A 17,801-nucleotide genomic window follows, 5' to 3' on the forward strand; every position below is an offset into this window, starting at 1 on the left:
ATTTCAGTTTTACTCGATGTACTTTCATTAGTGCATGCTTAGAGACTACATCCATAAATAAGTTAATCCTCACCCTCAGAGCTTCATCTATGTCATCCAAATTTTGGATCATATTCCATGGAACTTTATATAGGTCATTGAGAAGTTGTTCTTCATTAAAAAATTGTAATGATCTGTGATTGTTTTGCGTATATTTTTCTTATTTCTCTTGCATTTAACCTTTCTTGTCAAAAAAGTAGGATAGTGGTCACTAAGACCAACATTCGATACATTAACACAAGCCACATTGTCTGGTAGGTTGGTATAAATGTGATCAATAAGAGTGCTTGATTATTCTGTTACCCTTGCTGGTTCATTTACCAGCTGGACTCGGCCTAATGATTCAATAAATTCCATCCAGTTGTTCCTTATTTGAGTATTGAGAAGGTCCTTATTTATATCACCAAGTATATGTTACTTTCTCCTATGCAAGAACATTTTCCATTTGTTTCAAAACGTTATCATTCCAAATTGCTTTCAAGGAAGGTGGCCTATAAATGAAACCAACTAGGAATGATTTTGCATTATTTTGAGACATTTCCACCCAAATACTTTCAGTTTCACGTGATTCCAAGTCAAGCCGCCTTTCTGCATTTACATCTTCCCCAATGAATACAACAAGACCTCCTCCTGCTGTCTCTCTGTCCTTGCGTAATGGTTTATTGTAGCCTTGACAGTGAAGTAGATTATCATTGTGGTTATCATTTAATTTGGTTTCAGTGAGTCATGAAACATGTATATTATTTTCCTTGGAAGACAACATTAACTTAATCTGGTCTATTTTTCCCACTATACCTTGTACATTTAAGTGACCCATGTTAAGACCTTTTGTATTTAGTTTCATATCAATTATATATATGTCATCATGCATTGGGGTACTCAATGAGATTGTCTCCATACTACTTTTATCATTCTGACATTCTATTTCCATATTTAAATGTTCATATATATTAGCATCTTCAAAGTCACATACAGATCCTGAAAATCTGTTAACTTTTGCATTTACAATAGTGTTCATTGAATAGTTACAGTCAAGAGTCTCACTACGTACATTTAGTTTTGTTGTAATGAAACATTGGCATTCTTACTTCTTATAAATGAAGCATTCTCTTTGCCAGCTTACTAGTATGTATAGTATATTGATTGACAGAGTCTTTGTTTGTGTCCAAATTTATGGCATCTGAAGCACTCAATCTGTTTGCCATGGTGTGTCATGTGCCCGGTTTCTCCACAGTAGAGACAGTACTCTTCATTACAGTGCCTGAATATGGGGGAATACATGTTAATATTTCTCAGTAGTTGAGAGGTTCCTTGTCTACTTAAATGAATTTTGCCTCTATGGTAGAGGCTTAGGTTGACATCCTGGATCTGAAGAAAGAAAGATGCGTATTGTAGAATGTACTGTAGGTTGAAGTCTTCACACAGGTCAATTATCAGATCAGTTATTTCTTTCACCCTGGCATCCACACAAGGAGGTAGTCCTGATATCATTATTTTACATGTATTTCGGCTGTAATAGCTAGCAGCATACAGTAAACTTTCAAAATTTGTTCTGATTTGATTTAGTGACCTTCCATCACTGGTATCATTTCCACCTACTAAAATAATAATTTTGTTGTATTTGCTTAGGTCAGTATTCATTATTCTGGCCATGATGTTGTCAATTTTCGCACCTCTTAGAGTCTGTACATCTATTTTAAGAAGTCGCCTTGGTATTATAGTTTTCAATATTGAGAAGATAATTATTAAAGTCCTATCTTTTCTGGCTTGTGATTTCATGTGTTGGACTCAGGTGGTTTGTATTTCAGACACATCTCTTGGAGGACGGGGTGCTGAAATTGGTGTCTCAGTTGTGTGAGCTAATCAAGCTGATGTTGACAAAGTCAACACTGTTATCAAATACTAACATTGGAAGATGACGTTTGATGTTAATTCCAGCTCGGGAAAGATGTGTTTTTATTGTATAAAACCATCTGACTTAGTGCACTATAACAACCCCAATTATGGTCAATTCATTAACAATGGAAATTTGATAATTGTCTGAAATTAACCTAACCCAACTTGTTGCTGAAATAAATAATAATGAAGAAAATTTTAAAATTTCAGATACTCGGCTACTTTAATTTCCAAATAAAGTTAGGGCATTATGCACATATTGACACCCACTTCACATTTCCCATAATTTTTTCATTTTTGTAAAAACAAAATGGGTCAGGAGTGATGTATTCTGACATCTAAAAAAGAACTACATGTAGAATCCCTCAAAAGATTTATACTCTTCTGGCAAAACAGAACATTAAGGAATTCTAGACAAGACAACTTCTTTTTAACTACTGACTCTGCTGCAACCATCTCTGATGTTCTTCAGTAACAACAATATTATGAAATTAGCTAGTGTAGATTTCAGACTGTCACATTCTCAATTAGGATGATCAAGACATCATAACAAATCTTCTGATGGAAACCCCATGATGAGATGACTTTCTGTTTTGGAGAAGTAACAAAAATATAATATTCAGTATGGCTGCCATGGTGGCCATATTGGATATCAGATTGGCACCATTTCTGTTTAGGAACAATTATACAAGATAAGAAGTCTTTTGGTGAAAGCACAGCACACTATTATGACTAGCCATCTATGAGATGTAACTAAAACAAGACTTTCATTATGGCCCTTATGGCATTAATATTGGCTGTCAGATCAGCACCATTTTCATTACGACCAACTAGACATGAGTTCTTTCAGCAAAAATACCATGCTGATCTGACATTTCAAATGCATTGGAGAAATATTTCAAATATAATGAAGTAATAATCCAAACATTTTTAATTTACATTTTCAAACCAGCAAAACTGAAAGATACAAACTCCTTCTTTTCTCATCTGCATAAACAGAGAGCAATTTATACAGCATTACACACATAAGTTAAAGTTTACTGATCAAATTATTTTTATTCTTGCAGTGAGTGTACTATGTAAATATAAGAACAACTCATGGGTAAGATACAATATTCTTTCAAGAAATCTTTATTGTCACATGATCTGGAAAATAATACGAGGGATAACAATCACAACTACTGCTAAAGTGTGACCCCACTATAAAATGGTGGTTGGAATCTACAGAATCTGACAGTGTTATAACCAATCAAGTCAGTTAGCTGAAGAAAATGATGCATGTACCAAAAAAATGAGTGGGGGGTGCTAATTCTTTGTTTTTCAGATGTACCCAGAATAAATCGTTTTGCTCAAACTTCAATGAAACTGGTTACCTTTGAAGCACCGATTGTTTGGTATAAATACTAAGCAAATGAAAAAAATATTTCAGTCCCAATCTGTGTTCTACAATTATTTGTTGTTCCTGCCACAATAGCAACCGGCATTTATCTGGTCCTCCTAGGATAGCCTTTAACAGTGACTTCAATTAGACACATATCTTTCATCAGAGGAAGTTGGCACCAAACTTAATAAAAGCAATGGAATCTAATGGATTGTTGCATATTCCAAAGTGAGTGGAACACATTTATTGCAACATGAAAGTTTCCATTTTGCCGGAAAAGTTTGTGCTTATGATTTTTTCAAACAGCAGCGTACAACAAAAATTACATTTACAATATTTTGAAACCACAGATATTGGGCTGTCAAGTTAATTGATGGTGTGGCATCTGACAAAGTCTCATCCTCTGGTTAGCCTCAGCAAGAGAAAGCTGTCTCCAGCTGACCAAAATCTAATCCAACTTAAATACATGTGTATGTAGGATGTCAACAACTATAGCCACATGCAACTGGCAATGATGAATATCATTGTGAATTGTTTAGTGACGCGTGTTTGTTGACGAGCTGGATATATATCAAACGAGGACTACCAATTTTTTAAATATATATTTGTTGTTTGTGTTTTCTAACAGGATGTGACTGATATGAATTTTATTTTACCCCTCTGGTGGCCTAAGTGGTTTAGAGTCCACCTTGGATGTGGGAGGTTGTGGATTGGAACCCTGGCCAAGTCATACCCAAGACAAAATAATGGTACTAACAGCTGCCTCATTAGGTGCTTTCTATTAAGAGGTTAGTGTTAGGACGGGTCAGCCGGGTGTCAAGATAATGTGACTGGGTGTTATAATGGAGCTCACTATAGTAGGGTCTCAATGTGCTAAAAATACTGCTCACACAATAAATATAAAAATAATAGATTGTAATATTGCCCCAGGAATTACACATGGTTCTCCACACCCCCATCATCCCAACATTATCTGACTCATTGGTAACTAAGTAGATCTAAACCTAATTTTTGCAGCATGTTGTTGTTGTAGGGTTTAATGCCATTTTTCAGCACACTATAGGCTATACATGGCGGCCAGTATTAATGGTGGAGGGAGAACCTGGGAAAACCCCAGAAAGAACCACCGACCCACAAGAAGCTACTGGCAAGCTTTCTCACATACCCACATTGGCTGAATCCTAGACTCGAACCCACGCAGACAGAGGTGAGATGTCAGTGATCCGTAAAGGACAGCGCTTTAGACCACTCGGCCACTCGGGGCCCCTTTGCAGCATGTAAGATTTACTATCTGATAAACTGATTTCTACCCAAGTATATGAAATCTTTCATTCACTACTGACACCTGTCTTTAATTGCTTATGATTTTTCGTTGGGAAAATCCTATCTGAATTGATATTACCAATCTCTGATCTTTACAGCCAGTCCAACATGGGGCTAGCCTGGCACAGGGCAATTTTACATTTCTTGAAGGTGGTCTGTCTCTTTTTCAAGAATGATCATTTGGAATTCGCTCAACGTAAAAAGTATTATGTGTCACATATTCCAAACTGGTAGTGGAAATGAATATATATATATATATATATATATATATATATATATATATATATAATGCACACCACCAGTAGAATCTCATCAGATGGTACCAAGGCAGGTGCAAAAGGTAACAAGAGTGAGTAATTACATACCCAAAAAGAGATAAGAACAGGTGTGGTATTGCTTTGAATTTGGTGACAGGATGTTTATTTAACAGATTAACATGAAACAGAAAAACGAGTATTGGCATACTGCGTATCAATGGGCTCTAAAGTGCTGAAGGCTGAAATGATACTGTGTCAGGATCTCTGCGCTAAAAGGTCCAAGAACCACTCCTAATATTTTCTGTGCATGTAACTTTGTTATATTATTGACAAAATTTTCAATGTCTAAAATTAGCAAATTAATGTCATTGAGAATCAAAGTATACATGTGAATACTGTATAAAGACAGTGGAAATAAAGCAGAAACTCTGTTCCTAACAAGACCTAGAAATCAAACATCCTCGTACATGAAAACAATCAGGACTTAATGGACGAGTTTGAATGTTCCATCTGTGTGGTGATTCTCAACAATAAATATGTAAACTTTTATGTAAATTCATCTTGATAACAGCTCACACATCCAATCACAAAGTTCTACATTTAACTACTATAGATGTCTTAATATTTTAGTAATTTCTCTATATAGAGTTCCCATTTAATCCAATCCTTTTCCCCAGGTTCAACTCTTAAGGCAATTAATACTGTTTACTAATGAAACATTCATTCTGAATTATTTTTGGGGGACATGCTGCTTGGCACACATTTTCAATCTTTATTTAAATTTCATTTAAAGATGTGCATCTCAACATTAGTCAGGCAGTTCTCATGCAAGATTCATAACAAGTGACTTGGCTGAAATGAAAACAGAAAGAGTTAGAAAAAATATATTTTCATTTCCATAGCCTGATGCTTTAACATTTCATATTATCAAAGCCATGCACAAAATAGGCCGACATATCGCGAGTCATGAAAACACAGGGGTAGTATGCTGTGTGTCCAAAATTAGCATTATTTTGAACAGAATGTTATGGTGACAACTGATGCTTTCTAATGGTAAGCATTGCAGTAATTTATTTTTGTAAATCGGTCAAATTCAGTATGCGTTTTGCACCAATATTGGTGGCGCAAACCTTAGATGCGCAGAAAAGCCTAACAGTGGTGTATGCAATTCAAACAACATATTGTACTAGTACATGATGTATTTGGCAGAATTACAGTACACAGGATGAACCTGAAATTATTGCCGACAAATACCACTGATGCAAGAAACCTCAATGTCTGTCAGATTTTGTATACAAGATCACTTTCCCCCCAAAAAATAATTCCATTTGTACACATTATTTCTAAACTATTTATTTTTGTTGCATACAAATTGGCATTAAATGCAGTGCATATAATTGTTACATTGTCATTGTGTGTTTTCATGATGAAACAACATTGCAAAATGTAGCCAAAGAATCCATTTGCAAGCAATATGAGATGACAGAGCAGGTATTATGTTGATTGGTACATACGTTTTTTCTTTCATTTCAGCATTTTCATCTTTATATCCAGATCTGGTAGTGCGGTTTTTGTCATCTTGAGTGGCTTCATTCTCTGAAGTCTGCTGATCAGTGGAACTAGATAGGTAGAACTCTGAGACACAATGAAAACAGTGTAATTAAAAATTACATAAATTTAATGGCACTCACATTTTTAAAAGCTAATAAATCAACTAACAAGCTGGGACACTTAAAAAATTGTTGTGGGTGTGGGTGAGATGTAATGGCATGTAAACACCTTTAATATAATAACTAGCAGGACTATTACCTCGGATCATACTACCATGTGAAGTGGGAAAATAGCTCACCAAAGCATGCAAACTTTGCCATTTTCTATTAGGAAAACAATGTTATGTGATTTTTTTTATAGCTGTAGTTAACCCAGGGAATATGGCCCCCATTGCCAGATTGCATGCTTCGCTTTGCACACAAGACTTTACAGAAGTATGGTAAGTAGACAATCTTCATAAAGGAAAATGCATACATCGGGATAAATACTAATAATTGACTGGTCCTTCCACAACATGAGAAAAAAATCCACATTTTATCAGTGTCATCTAAGTTTTCTCTGGCATATTTAAGGGTCTTTTTTTTTAACAACAAGCCTGATGGGCACTTCACTTAGAATACAAGAGGGGCCACTGGTGAAAGGCTATCAGGTTTTGTTTTTTTTTAGCACCGATCTAGTTAAAAGTACAATCCATAACGGTCTTTTGGACATTCAGTACTGACTTCCAAGAATTTGATTACACATAACTTTAAATGACAATTATTCACACCCAGATATATATACACACAGCAAAATAAATAAGTATGCAAAAATTTGGGATGAGGTCACCCTAAAGCTATGATCCAAGACAAACAAGATTGAATGCCATGTGTTGTGATAACACATTGAGAGTTAAATATATTTTTAAAAAAGAAAAAAAGTACCTTCAAATTTGTTGTGATAGACTAAACATCCTCTTATTTTTGACTCAGTCAAGTACCTGGCAATTACTGAGAAAAGTCCACAGCATTCACTAATTTTCATCTGGAAAATTTTCATCATATTTAGGGTGCAGAACATTAAATTTACTTTGGTTAAGATATATTAGTAATAACGTTTAGAAAAACAATATTTACTGCATTTTCATCCAAGTAGATGTGCCTAAATTTTCCACACTGACATACGCATTGTCCACACTAAATTTTCCACAATGACATACGCATTGTCCACACTAAATTTTCCATACTGACATACGCATTGTCCACACTAAATTTTCCATACTGACATACGCATTGTCCACACTAAATTTTCCACACTGACATATGCATTGTCCACACTAAATTTTCCACACTGACATACACATTGTCCACACTAAATTTTCCACACTGACATATGCATTGTTTAAGGACTATTAATTGCAGTAAGACAGAATAAACAAAAATGGGCATAGAGTAATATGCTGAAATCATGACAAGCTGTTAATTAAATTCTCATTACTTAAACAAAAATTACAGAATAAACAAGAGAAATCTTTTGCAAACACATTATATTTTATTATTTTTACAGCAAATAATAACATGCTCCCACATTTGGAAATCACTGGATCCAGCCTGCCAAAGTTGACAGGAAAAGATTATTTATTGCCGTATTTTGTAGTTCCGTATTTTGTAGTTCTGCTTTACTTGTCTTTTGCCAGGTAATTTCCTATTATGTGCCAATATAAAAATGTAATCCTTTTTAAATATAAAATATAATCAACCAAAACTTTTCCATGACCAGTTGATATTACTGAGCTCATTCATTTTCTAAGTTGAAGAAAAAAGTTTCGAATTCTATTTGATCAATGGCTATATTCCAGATCAAGTTTTGTCAAAATATTCAGTCACAAAATAATATCTGACATTGAGCAAAACATATTGTAACTGTCCTTTTAAATGAAATTTGGGTACCGACAAATTACCGTGACATACCTGAATTACAACTTCTTCCATGAGTTAAAGAATCACATGCCAGTATATACTGCTTTGAAGAACTCGGGAACACTCAACACAGTGGTCCGTAACCACCAATGCAGTCATATGATCATTTAATATTTGGGGGTAGCTGATATATATATATATATATATATATATATATATATATATATATATATATATATATATATATATATATATATCTTAGGCTAAGAATATACCTTTCAGCCAATCCTGCAGGATAAATACCCCCAATTTTTAAATGCTTAATTTTCACATCAAATTTGTTATGTATCAATGGTCTAGTATCCCATCTTCCATTCAATAACATTCGGAAGATAATTGTCAGTTTTCCCTTTCCAAATATTGCATGTCAGAGCATTTCTGTCATTAACTTTCTTTTATTATTTACATAATAATTAGCATAAATCTTTTGAAAACAAATAAAAGCAGCATCAGCAGCATCTTTATGGTTAAGATGTACATAAAATGTGTGCATTTATCATGTACTCGTAATCCACCAAGAAACAACTTCAAACATTACGAATGTACAAATATTCTCATATGAAACATTTTCTGAATAATTTTTAAGATGTTAGTGATCATTTTGCAATTAGCACAAAACAAAAAAAGACACATCACTGTTTCATGTTCCATTGCACTGGTATAAAAATTTAATTAGGGTAGAAAATCTATCTCATATAACATGGATGAACAAACAAAATTTTATTCATCTATTTAAAATTCATAAAATATTTGGGAGCCAACAATTTACAGGTTTGGTGCTGGAAGTAGCTACAACACATATGTTAATAATATTTTGTATTCAGCTTCTTCAATGCCCCTTAATTTGCCAACTTTCTTGAAAACTTTGGCTGCCAATGATAATTCTGACGTGATCTAAAAATTAAAATATTTATGCATAATGTATTATTTTGCATATTTTGTACTAGTCCTTATTGTTCATCTGATGCTGCTGTTGATATATTATAAAGTCTCTTTAAAAAAATTCCTGGAAATTTTCTATAAACTTGCAGTCAAAAAGATTTCTAAACTAGTGTGAAACAGCCCCTGTAACATGTCATCATCATCAATCCTATAACCCAAGAGGTCACTGGGGCACCATAGATGACTTCACAACCAATTCTCTCCATCTTGCTCTGTCTTCTACTGCCCCTTTGGAATCTCCAAACCCCATGCCTGTCCACTCTTTGATGTTATCTTCACATCTCTTTTTCTCTCTGCCTCTTCTTTTGCACACTGACACTTTGCCTTGCAAGATTTTGTCAGTCCAGCTGATCTTGAGACAAGATTGTTGCAGGTGGCAAACTCCAAGAGCCCAAGTCCTCTTTCATTTGTTTCTGCATTGCAGAAGGATCCCCAAGTACTTTGCCACTTGTCCGTGAATCAACTCCCACCTTGCATTCTACTCTCCTTGTACAAACAGAATGTCCTTGGGTGAGTTGTCAATGACATCTTGCAGATGATCATAAAAATTCTCCAGTTTGTTGTCATAATGGTTAAATGTGGGTGTATAGGCTTGTATGACTGTGATGTTGAAGAGAGTTATTCTCAGGCGGATGGTAACACTTGTCAACAAGTTTTTAGGAGTCGTCTGCTTCAGAGATAAAAATGTGCTATTTATTATGGATTTTGAAATGCTAAATTCAAAATAAAACAAATGATTGGCTATTGTTTCCAAGATATTTAAGATTTTACCTTTTACATCTATGTATATTGTGTAGATAGTAGAGTTTTAAGCATGCATTGTAAATCTAGGTCTTTTCCATTGTTTATGATTGCTTTGCATAATACTATTTCAACTGTCCTGTTTATGTAACACCTTAAAAAAACAGCAAATGTTATATAAATAAAATTTATATTGAAACAAAAGGCAAAAAACTATTATGTATATACAAGTACATAGTTTAGTCCTTATTCAGTGTCTGCTCTGCACTTCTTGCCTTGTCTATTGTATTCATTAAATAGAGTATCTCTTGTCACCATCCAGCAATAGTCTGCAAGCACTGATGGGTTCCATATGCATTGACAGAGTTTCTCCATTGTGCAATGTCCTGGTGAAAATTGCTTGCCATGCTCAATGCTCTGCAGTTCGGTGGAAAAAAATCTAGATGATAGTGCAAAAATGTATCTTTAGTGACATGTAGCATCCAAGGCTTTTGTATGCCTTGAGGAGATTTTACACCAACTCCCTGTATTTGTCTGCCTTGTTGTTTCTGAGAAAAATTTGTTGCCACTAACTGGAAGGCTTTCCATGCTGTCTTTTCCTTGCCATGCAGTGCACACTCAAATGCATCATCTCAAAGAAGTTCATGAGTCTGAGGACCAACAAAGACACCTTCCTTTGTCTTAGCTTCACTTAACCTTGGAGGGGCCCCGAGTGGCCAAGTGGTCTAACACGCTCTCCATTACAGATCACTGCCATCTCACCTCTGTCTGCGTGGGTTCGAGTCTAGGATTTGGCCAATGTTGGTAGGTGAGAAAGCTTGCCAGTAGCTTCTCGTGGGTCGGTGGTTCTTCCCGGGTTCTTCCTCCACCATTAATACTGGCCACCATGCATAGCCTATTGTGTGCTGAAAAATTGCATTAAACCCCATAACAACAACAACAACTTAACCTTGGAAATTTTCCACGAAGGTACATGTAAGCTGCTTGTGTTTTGACCATGGACTTGAGAAAGTTCTTCTTTAGATCCAGCCTGATGTGCAAGGGTGGTAATAAAATCTTCCTTGATTCAACAAGTGGTGGATGCTGAACACTCTTCCTCCTAGGCTCCAATGACTGTCGGAGTGGCCAATCTCTCTTGATGTAGTGGGAATCTCTTGCACATCTATCCCATTTGCAGAGAAAACAACAGTACTTTGTGTATCCAGTCTGCAGACCTGAAGCAAGAGGACAAGAACCTTCAAATTGCCACAAAGCTGCCACTGATGTTGGTTAGAGTTTATGCAACTCAAAAGTTGTTTTATGTTTTCATAGGTTTCCTTCATCTGGACTGCATGACCAACTGGAATAGATGGCAAAAAGTTGCCATTATGCAACAAAACAGATTTAAGACTTGTCTTTGATGAATCAATGAACAATCTCCACTCATCTGGATTATGAATAATGTTGAGGGCTGCCACAAGATCGATGTTGTTGCATGCTACTAGATCACCTTACATGAAGAAGAATGGGACAAGTCACGGAGCATGGAATCCCTAACATCACCTGTCAGTAGAATCCACTGCTGTAGTCTGGAGCCCAACAGCTGTTTTACTCTTGGTTAGTTCCAAATCATGGTGCTTAAGTTCACCTTGTGTTATAAGGTGGGGTTCAGATGGGAGAAAATATGGGTCATGTGACATTGATGGTTCAGGACTCACTGTTCATCTTCTTCCTCTTCCTTGTTTGACTTGAGAATGATTCTGGTTCATCAGGAACCTGCAGTCCTTCTCCATGGGGTACTGGGGGTACAGCTGATGGAGTGTTTGGATAACACACAGTTCACTTTTTCTTCTTTGACAAGCCTTTCCCAACTGGAGGCACCATGAAGAAGTAACAATTGCTGATATAATATGTGGACTCTCTTCAAATCATTGGCACTGCAAAAGGCACACTGTTTTGCAAAATTGTCATCTAAGAAAAGGACTGTGTTTGCACTGGGAGCATCACATGGTGTCAAAAATGACCTTCGGACATGAAAATTGCAGGTATAAATTTGGGTTGGGGTGAATAAACTTCTTCTGCTATGAACTGCCAATGACTTCTCTGGTCAAGTGATTAATATTCTTATGCTTTGTTTTCAGGTAGGTATCCTAAAATATGGACCTTTTTGGCCTCACTTGTGTATTTCATTTTTTTATGATTTTTTATACTAGGGTGCTGATTGAGGCATTAAATTTATACTTAAAAACTGGCTCCTGCAACCTTAAGGAAAACTAATCATTTCTACTGGTGCCATCAGCCACATCTATTATACTTTTCTGTTTCTTTGTGTACATTTAAGTAATTTTTATGCATTTGCTTCATTATATTTCCTTTCTTTTTCCATATATCACTTAGTGTTATATGTAATGCTCTTTGGAGAGGGAGGTAACTATGACTACTATGCTAGATTTCCTATGTGTTCCATAATGCTGTATTAGGATATTTAGTCCATCAATTCCATAGTTCATACAGATATATTAACATAAATATCTTTACTTCTTAACAGTGTTTCCCTTTACTCCCATTTGCGCATCAGAGACTCCCACATTTTTAAGTTGACCCCCCAGTTTTGATAACAAAGTTTGTTTTATGCTCAGTCTGACCCCCAGGAGATTTTTTACTCTTGCACCCCTAGGAGATACACCGTCTTAATTTGTTTCGCCCATATTAATTCAGGTTATCATAAGCCTTATTTGGATATATATATAGTTTTGTAGCGTATGATCTGCAGCACTAAACTGGTTGATTTAAAAAAATGAAAACTGCATTATACTTTTAAATTATATGTATTTTAATTAGGCTCAATATTCTGCCATTTCTACACTTCAAATACCACTGAAAGGGAGACTGATCATCATGGCGTCTACTTTTGTCCACCCAATATGTACTTAACACCATTTTCTGACTCAAAATCACTCATTGGTATCTCATTAACACTTTCCCAGCTCCAATTATCTGATATACTTCATAACTTTAAATATTATTATCATCACTATAAAAAGCCAGCATTTGCCAAACGAAATCATAATGAACCACACTGGGAATCAAACATGTTGTGTTTTCTGAGTAGCCTGTATTTTAAACCCAAATTTGTAAAACTACCTTAAAGCACAGGTTCAAACTACGACACAATGCTTATCCCATGGCATGCTGTGCCAATCAAATTTAGTTTAGCAACCATTCATGTAATGTTTGAAGATCTCAGATGTGTAAACGGTTGCCTACCTGAAAAACAGATATCATGACAAGAATGGTTAAATAAAAATTGTATACTTCATTAAGCATTTTCATATGCAGGATTTTTTTAACTAATTTGTGGAATTTCTCTTGCATCAATGTTCTCCAAGTGTGCACATTCCTACCAATTATGCACAATTCACGCAGTTGCACACCTTGACAGCATCTCTGTTTTAGCACTGTACATATGAATTAATGACTTTGGACAAAGTCTCTCTCGCTTTGCCAATACTTCCTGTTTGTCATGCAGGGAATAAGATACACTGATTTCAGATTGGTAGTTATTGTTTAACCTAGTCCAGAACAAGCAATAACCACCAACGAGAATTCAATGAAACATATTTTACCATGTGACACACCAGTTGCATAGCTTTCAAATCACAAGGAGTCAAGATACAATTCCAAGCATAAACTTCATGTGAAAGTGGTTATTAAACGATGAGTAAAGTACGTCATTATGCATGTGGAACACATCTGGAAAGCACAGTATATGCTGGACATAATGCTTGGTTAAGATAATTATCATGGCATGGGGGGGGGGGTGTATATTATTAACCATGGCACTTTGTGCTGATTTGACAGAATAACAAGGCAGACTAATAATAATTAGTTATGACTGCTGAAGAAAAAAACAAAACCTTGCATATGGTAAATATTGTGTTGTATTGATTCGTCGTCTCTTGCATCTATATGTGTTTCTTTACAGCAAAAGTATCGATGTATCGTTTCACCCCTACTTAGACATTCATGATTTCTTAAATTATTATGGAATGAATCTGTAATGGGGAGACTTTGTTACAGAATGGGCCCAGCTTGTTATGGTCTAGTCCTACAATGTAAGACACCTCAACCAAAATTTTTGTTTCGAGGGTGTGTGACATCAGCATTGTGTAGCATGTTCTGAGGTTGACTGATATTGGAATGAGTGGTCAAACTTTCAAGAACACCTCACACATTTGGCAGCCCATACTGACACTCTTCCACAAATGTAAGTCCAATTGATATACATGTACTTACTTTTGTAGTCCAATAAATCAAACCCCCAAACTGCATCGATACTAATAGATGCATGTGGGTCTGATGTCACCTGTTTATTAGATTGTACAAACTCTGCTGAATGCAAATCTTTTGGGAACACACCTTGTACAGTTTAGACAATTCCTGGTATTTGGTAACAGCTGTATCTAGCATGATAATTCAAAATGGCCACAGGATAGAGGGTTGTACTATAGAAAATGAATTTACAAGTCACCAAACACACGATTTTATCCAGAAATAGTATGTACATATTGCCAAAAGAACAATTCAGCCAACAGTAGCTCAGCAGCTGCGAGAAATATAGGTAAGTGTGTAAATGTGCACCGATGTGTGCAGGCAAAAGTGTACGAAGATTTTTGCAGATTGTAATGAAAAGGCAGTATCAGCCTCTTAACTGCCAGTCAATATCATTACATGTATTGGGCTGATTTATCAGCCTACTTAGTTTGCTGTCTTTATCCCTATTCAAATGATTGGATTTAAATACTTTGAAATGTGATGGTAGTCAAGGAATGCTGAAGTATGTTGCAGTAGCTTAAGTGGCGATTTGTTTCTGCAACAAATGAAACTCTGCTATTTCGAATGGCATGAAAAATAGTTTTGGTACGGTAAAAAAACAAGTCACTGCTAAAACCTACTTCAGCATTCCTCGGGGTACCAATGCATTTCAACCAAATGAAACTGAACCTTATTTAGGCAGTAAGACGTTGTACCACACCCTCACCCAGAACAAAAATATCAGGTCAGGCATTTTACATAGTCCTACAATGTAAGACAGCACAAGTTTTTGTTTTAGTGCTATGTCTTACTACCCAAATAACGGCCTTGTATAGCGTGTTCCATCGGAATGAGTAGTCAAACTTTCAGAAATATCTCACACACTTGGCAGCCTATATCAGGGATCATCCTGGGCTTCGCCAATGTCGCAAATTGTGATTTTTTTTCCTTATTGGCGACAAAAATATCCCATCTGGTGATTTTTTTGGCGACAGACTTTTTGGTTATTTAATTTGTATATACAATCATGGATTTTGACTGGATAAATTAAAAGGAGAATTAAAGGAAGCCACAAACTTGACTAAGCAGTGCATTGGAATCAATCTGTTACACAAACGATCCTTTGTTCGTATTGACAACCCCATCTTTAGAGTGCATTGTTACATCATAATCTGCTTATGCTGACATCTGGGCTGAGTACTGTATGCTGTGATACAGTCAATCATGCTACCGAACTATACCTACAACTGACCGACTTCTGAAGACGCGAATAGAACAGATACAATTAATTGAATGGCTAATCCTTCTGTTGTTGTTTTTTTTTTTTACATATACCAATGCAGTACTTTTGCTAAACCTTCATAGAAAACTGATAACCTTTGAAGTACCGACTATTGCGTATAGATACAAAGCAAATGGAAAAAATCTCAATCACAATTATATCTGTCGCCAGTGCAACAAGAAATAGCAAAAAAAAAAAAAACAGTTTTGCATAATTAATAATAATTATTTATTTAATAAAATACAGGAGTGAAAGAATCCCTAAATTGGGTGTGAATTTATGCTTATATATACGGTCCAATATTGCCAGGTGTTGACTCATGTAAGTTTCATTCGTGGGAATGGAGATCCTAGTTTGCTTGTCGAGAAAATTTATACAGCATTCAGTGATCATTCTTGGGATTTAGGAATCAATTCACTTCAAGCTTTGTGAAGCTAGCCATAAGGGGGAGAGGGGGTGGGGGCTGCCGAGAGACTACTGGTGTCACCTGTCAGCACTGTAGACTGTGAACGTGGATTCAGTAAGATGAACCTCATAAAAACTGACATCAGAAATAAACTCTGCATTTCATCTCTCGAGAATTTAATGAGAATCAGCATGTACAGATGTGAAAAATTAGACTTTGAAACTGCATTCAACAAGCTGGCAGCCCTAAAATCGCGACGGATTTTCATATAACACTTTGTAACATTTTGTTAATGCTTATTGTAATTAGAGTATTAACTAACCCATCTTTTGTAATTTTCATTGCCTGTTACATTAATGGACTAAATTAACACTTCAAAAAATGTACACTACTTGTTCTGGCGACACTTTTTGAAAATTGGCGACAAAATATTGAGGTTGGCAATTTTTTTGGCGACAGCTTTTTAAAAGCCAGGATCATCCCTGCTATATCAACCCTCTTCCACTAATTTATGTGTAATTAATATATTTACAATGCTGTCTTTATCCTGGTGGAATGAAAATATGATACTAACAAATGGATGCATTTTCATGTTCTTTTGAAATACATCTGAATTTGTTGCAATGCAAAGGTAGTCGTGGTATGCCAAGTATGTTTATGTGGGGATATGTTTCCTGAATTAAATGAAATGTTGCTTACAGTTCCAATAGCCATAATATATTTTTATTCATTCTGTTAAAGAATAATATTTAAACTTAACCCAATTTCGGCATTCTCATCTTTCATCGCTTTCCAGCCAAATGAAATGTAGGCCAACAAAACTTTAAAACAGGTCCATTTCTTTTGTGAGAATTTGAATTTATTAGAGAAAAAACACCAGGGTAAGTAAAGTCAGACAAAAACATAACTTTACTTTGTAGAAAAGCGTCGTTATTGGTTGCCAGTTGTGTGTGATATTTCTGAAAATTTGATTTCAGTTACACTGTTCGTCGACATAAAAACACGCTACACAGCGCCTAAGTTAAGCAGGAATACACATCACCCCCAGAACAAAAACATCCGGTGATGTGTCTTACGTTGTAGGACTAGCGTCATACATTGTAGGACTAGTTATGGGCCGAGATCGCTGTAAACATTTTTTTTAAATATCTGGTAATGGGAAGATTGTTATAAGTACCTCGTGAACGATTGCGTGTATCCAGCACATCAAAAAGCGACTTTCTGTTTAAAGCAAATTGTATATCCTGTGCTCCAGACTTATATGAAATGTCTGCACTGACGTCGGAATCACTATCAATAGTGTCACTATCGACGTCAGATTCTAATCCAGTCTTCATTTTTTCCTTAAGTCTAGTTGTAATTTTGGTAGCCGCTAAGGCCGATAGAGTATCTAAATGGATATGTTCTTCAAAAGACAAAGAATCGTCTGATGAACTATCACTGATTTCCATCATAATGAAACTTGTTCTGTATTACTACAACCACGTTTAGCATCTCCGGAAGTGCCGTAGAATATTCGGACTACTTCGTATATTCCCGCTGAATAAATATGCATCGGATTGATCTTGGCGTAGTAAGTAACAGGTCCTCGAAGCGAACGAGATGTTGAGAAAGAAAAAAATAATAATCTAAAGGAAAAAAATAATACAGAGTGACAAAAATACCTTAGATTACCCCCATGACCCGTTCTGACACAGGACCCTCTCTATCAAAATATATATATGGTTTTTTC

The 17,801-nt window shown here is 35.7% G+C and overlaps 1 protein-coding gene across 1 annotated transcript in view; it reads right to left on the bottom strand.

Annotated features, from left to right (window-relative positions):
- The window catches only part of LOC149778427 (deoxynucleotidyltransferase terminal-interacting protein 2-like), a 35,725-nt gene extending 18,132 nt beyond the window's left edge, over positions 1-17,593 (bottom strand). The window contains exons 1-2 of the mRNA XM_089939252.1: positions 17,247-17,593; positions 6,411-6,531 (exon numbers count right to left, since the gene is read on the bottom strand). Of these exons, the coding sequence (XP_089795378.1) occupies positions 6,411-6,531; positions 17,247-17,523 (398 nt within the window). The 5' untranslated portion in view covers positions 17,524-17,593. The remainder of the gene's footprint in view (positions 1-6,410; positions 6,532-17,246) is intronic.
- Between the last annotated feature and the right edge of the window lie 208 nt (positions 17,594-17,801).

The sequence above is a fragment of the Sinohyriopsis cumingii genome, chromosome 17 (genome assembly GCF_028554795.1).
Source record: "Sinohyriopsis cumingii isolate HCF-2022 chromosome 17, ASM2855479v2, whole genome shotgun sequence".
In the NCBI taxonomy this organism is placed as follows: Eukaryota; Metazoa; Mollusca; class Bivalvia; order Unionida; family Unionidae; genus Sinohyriopsis; species Sinohyriopsis cumingii.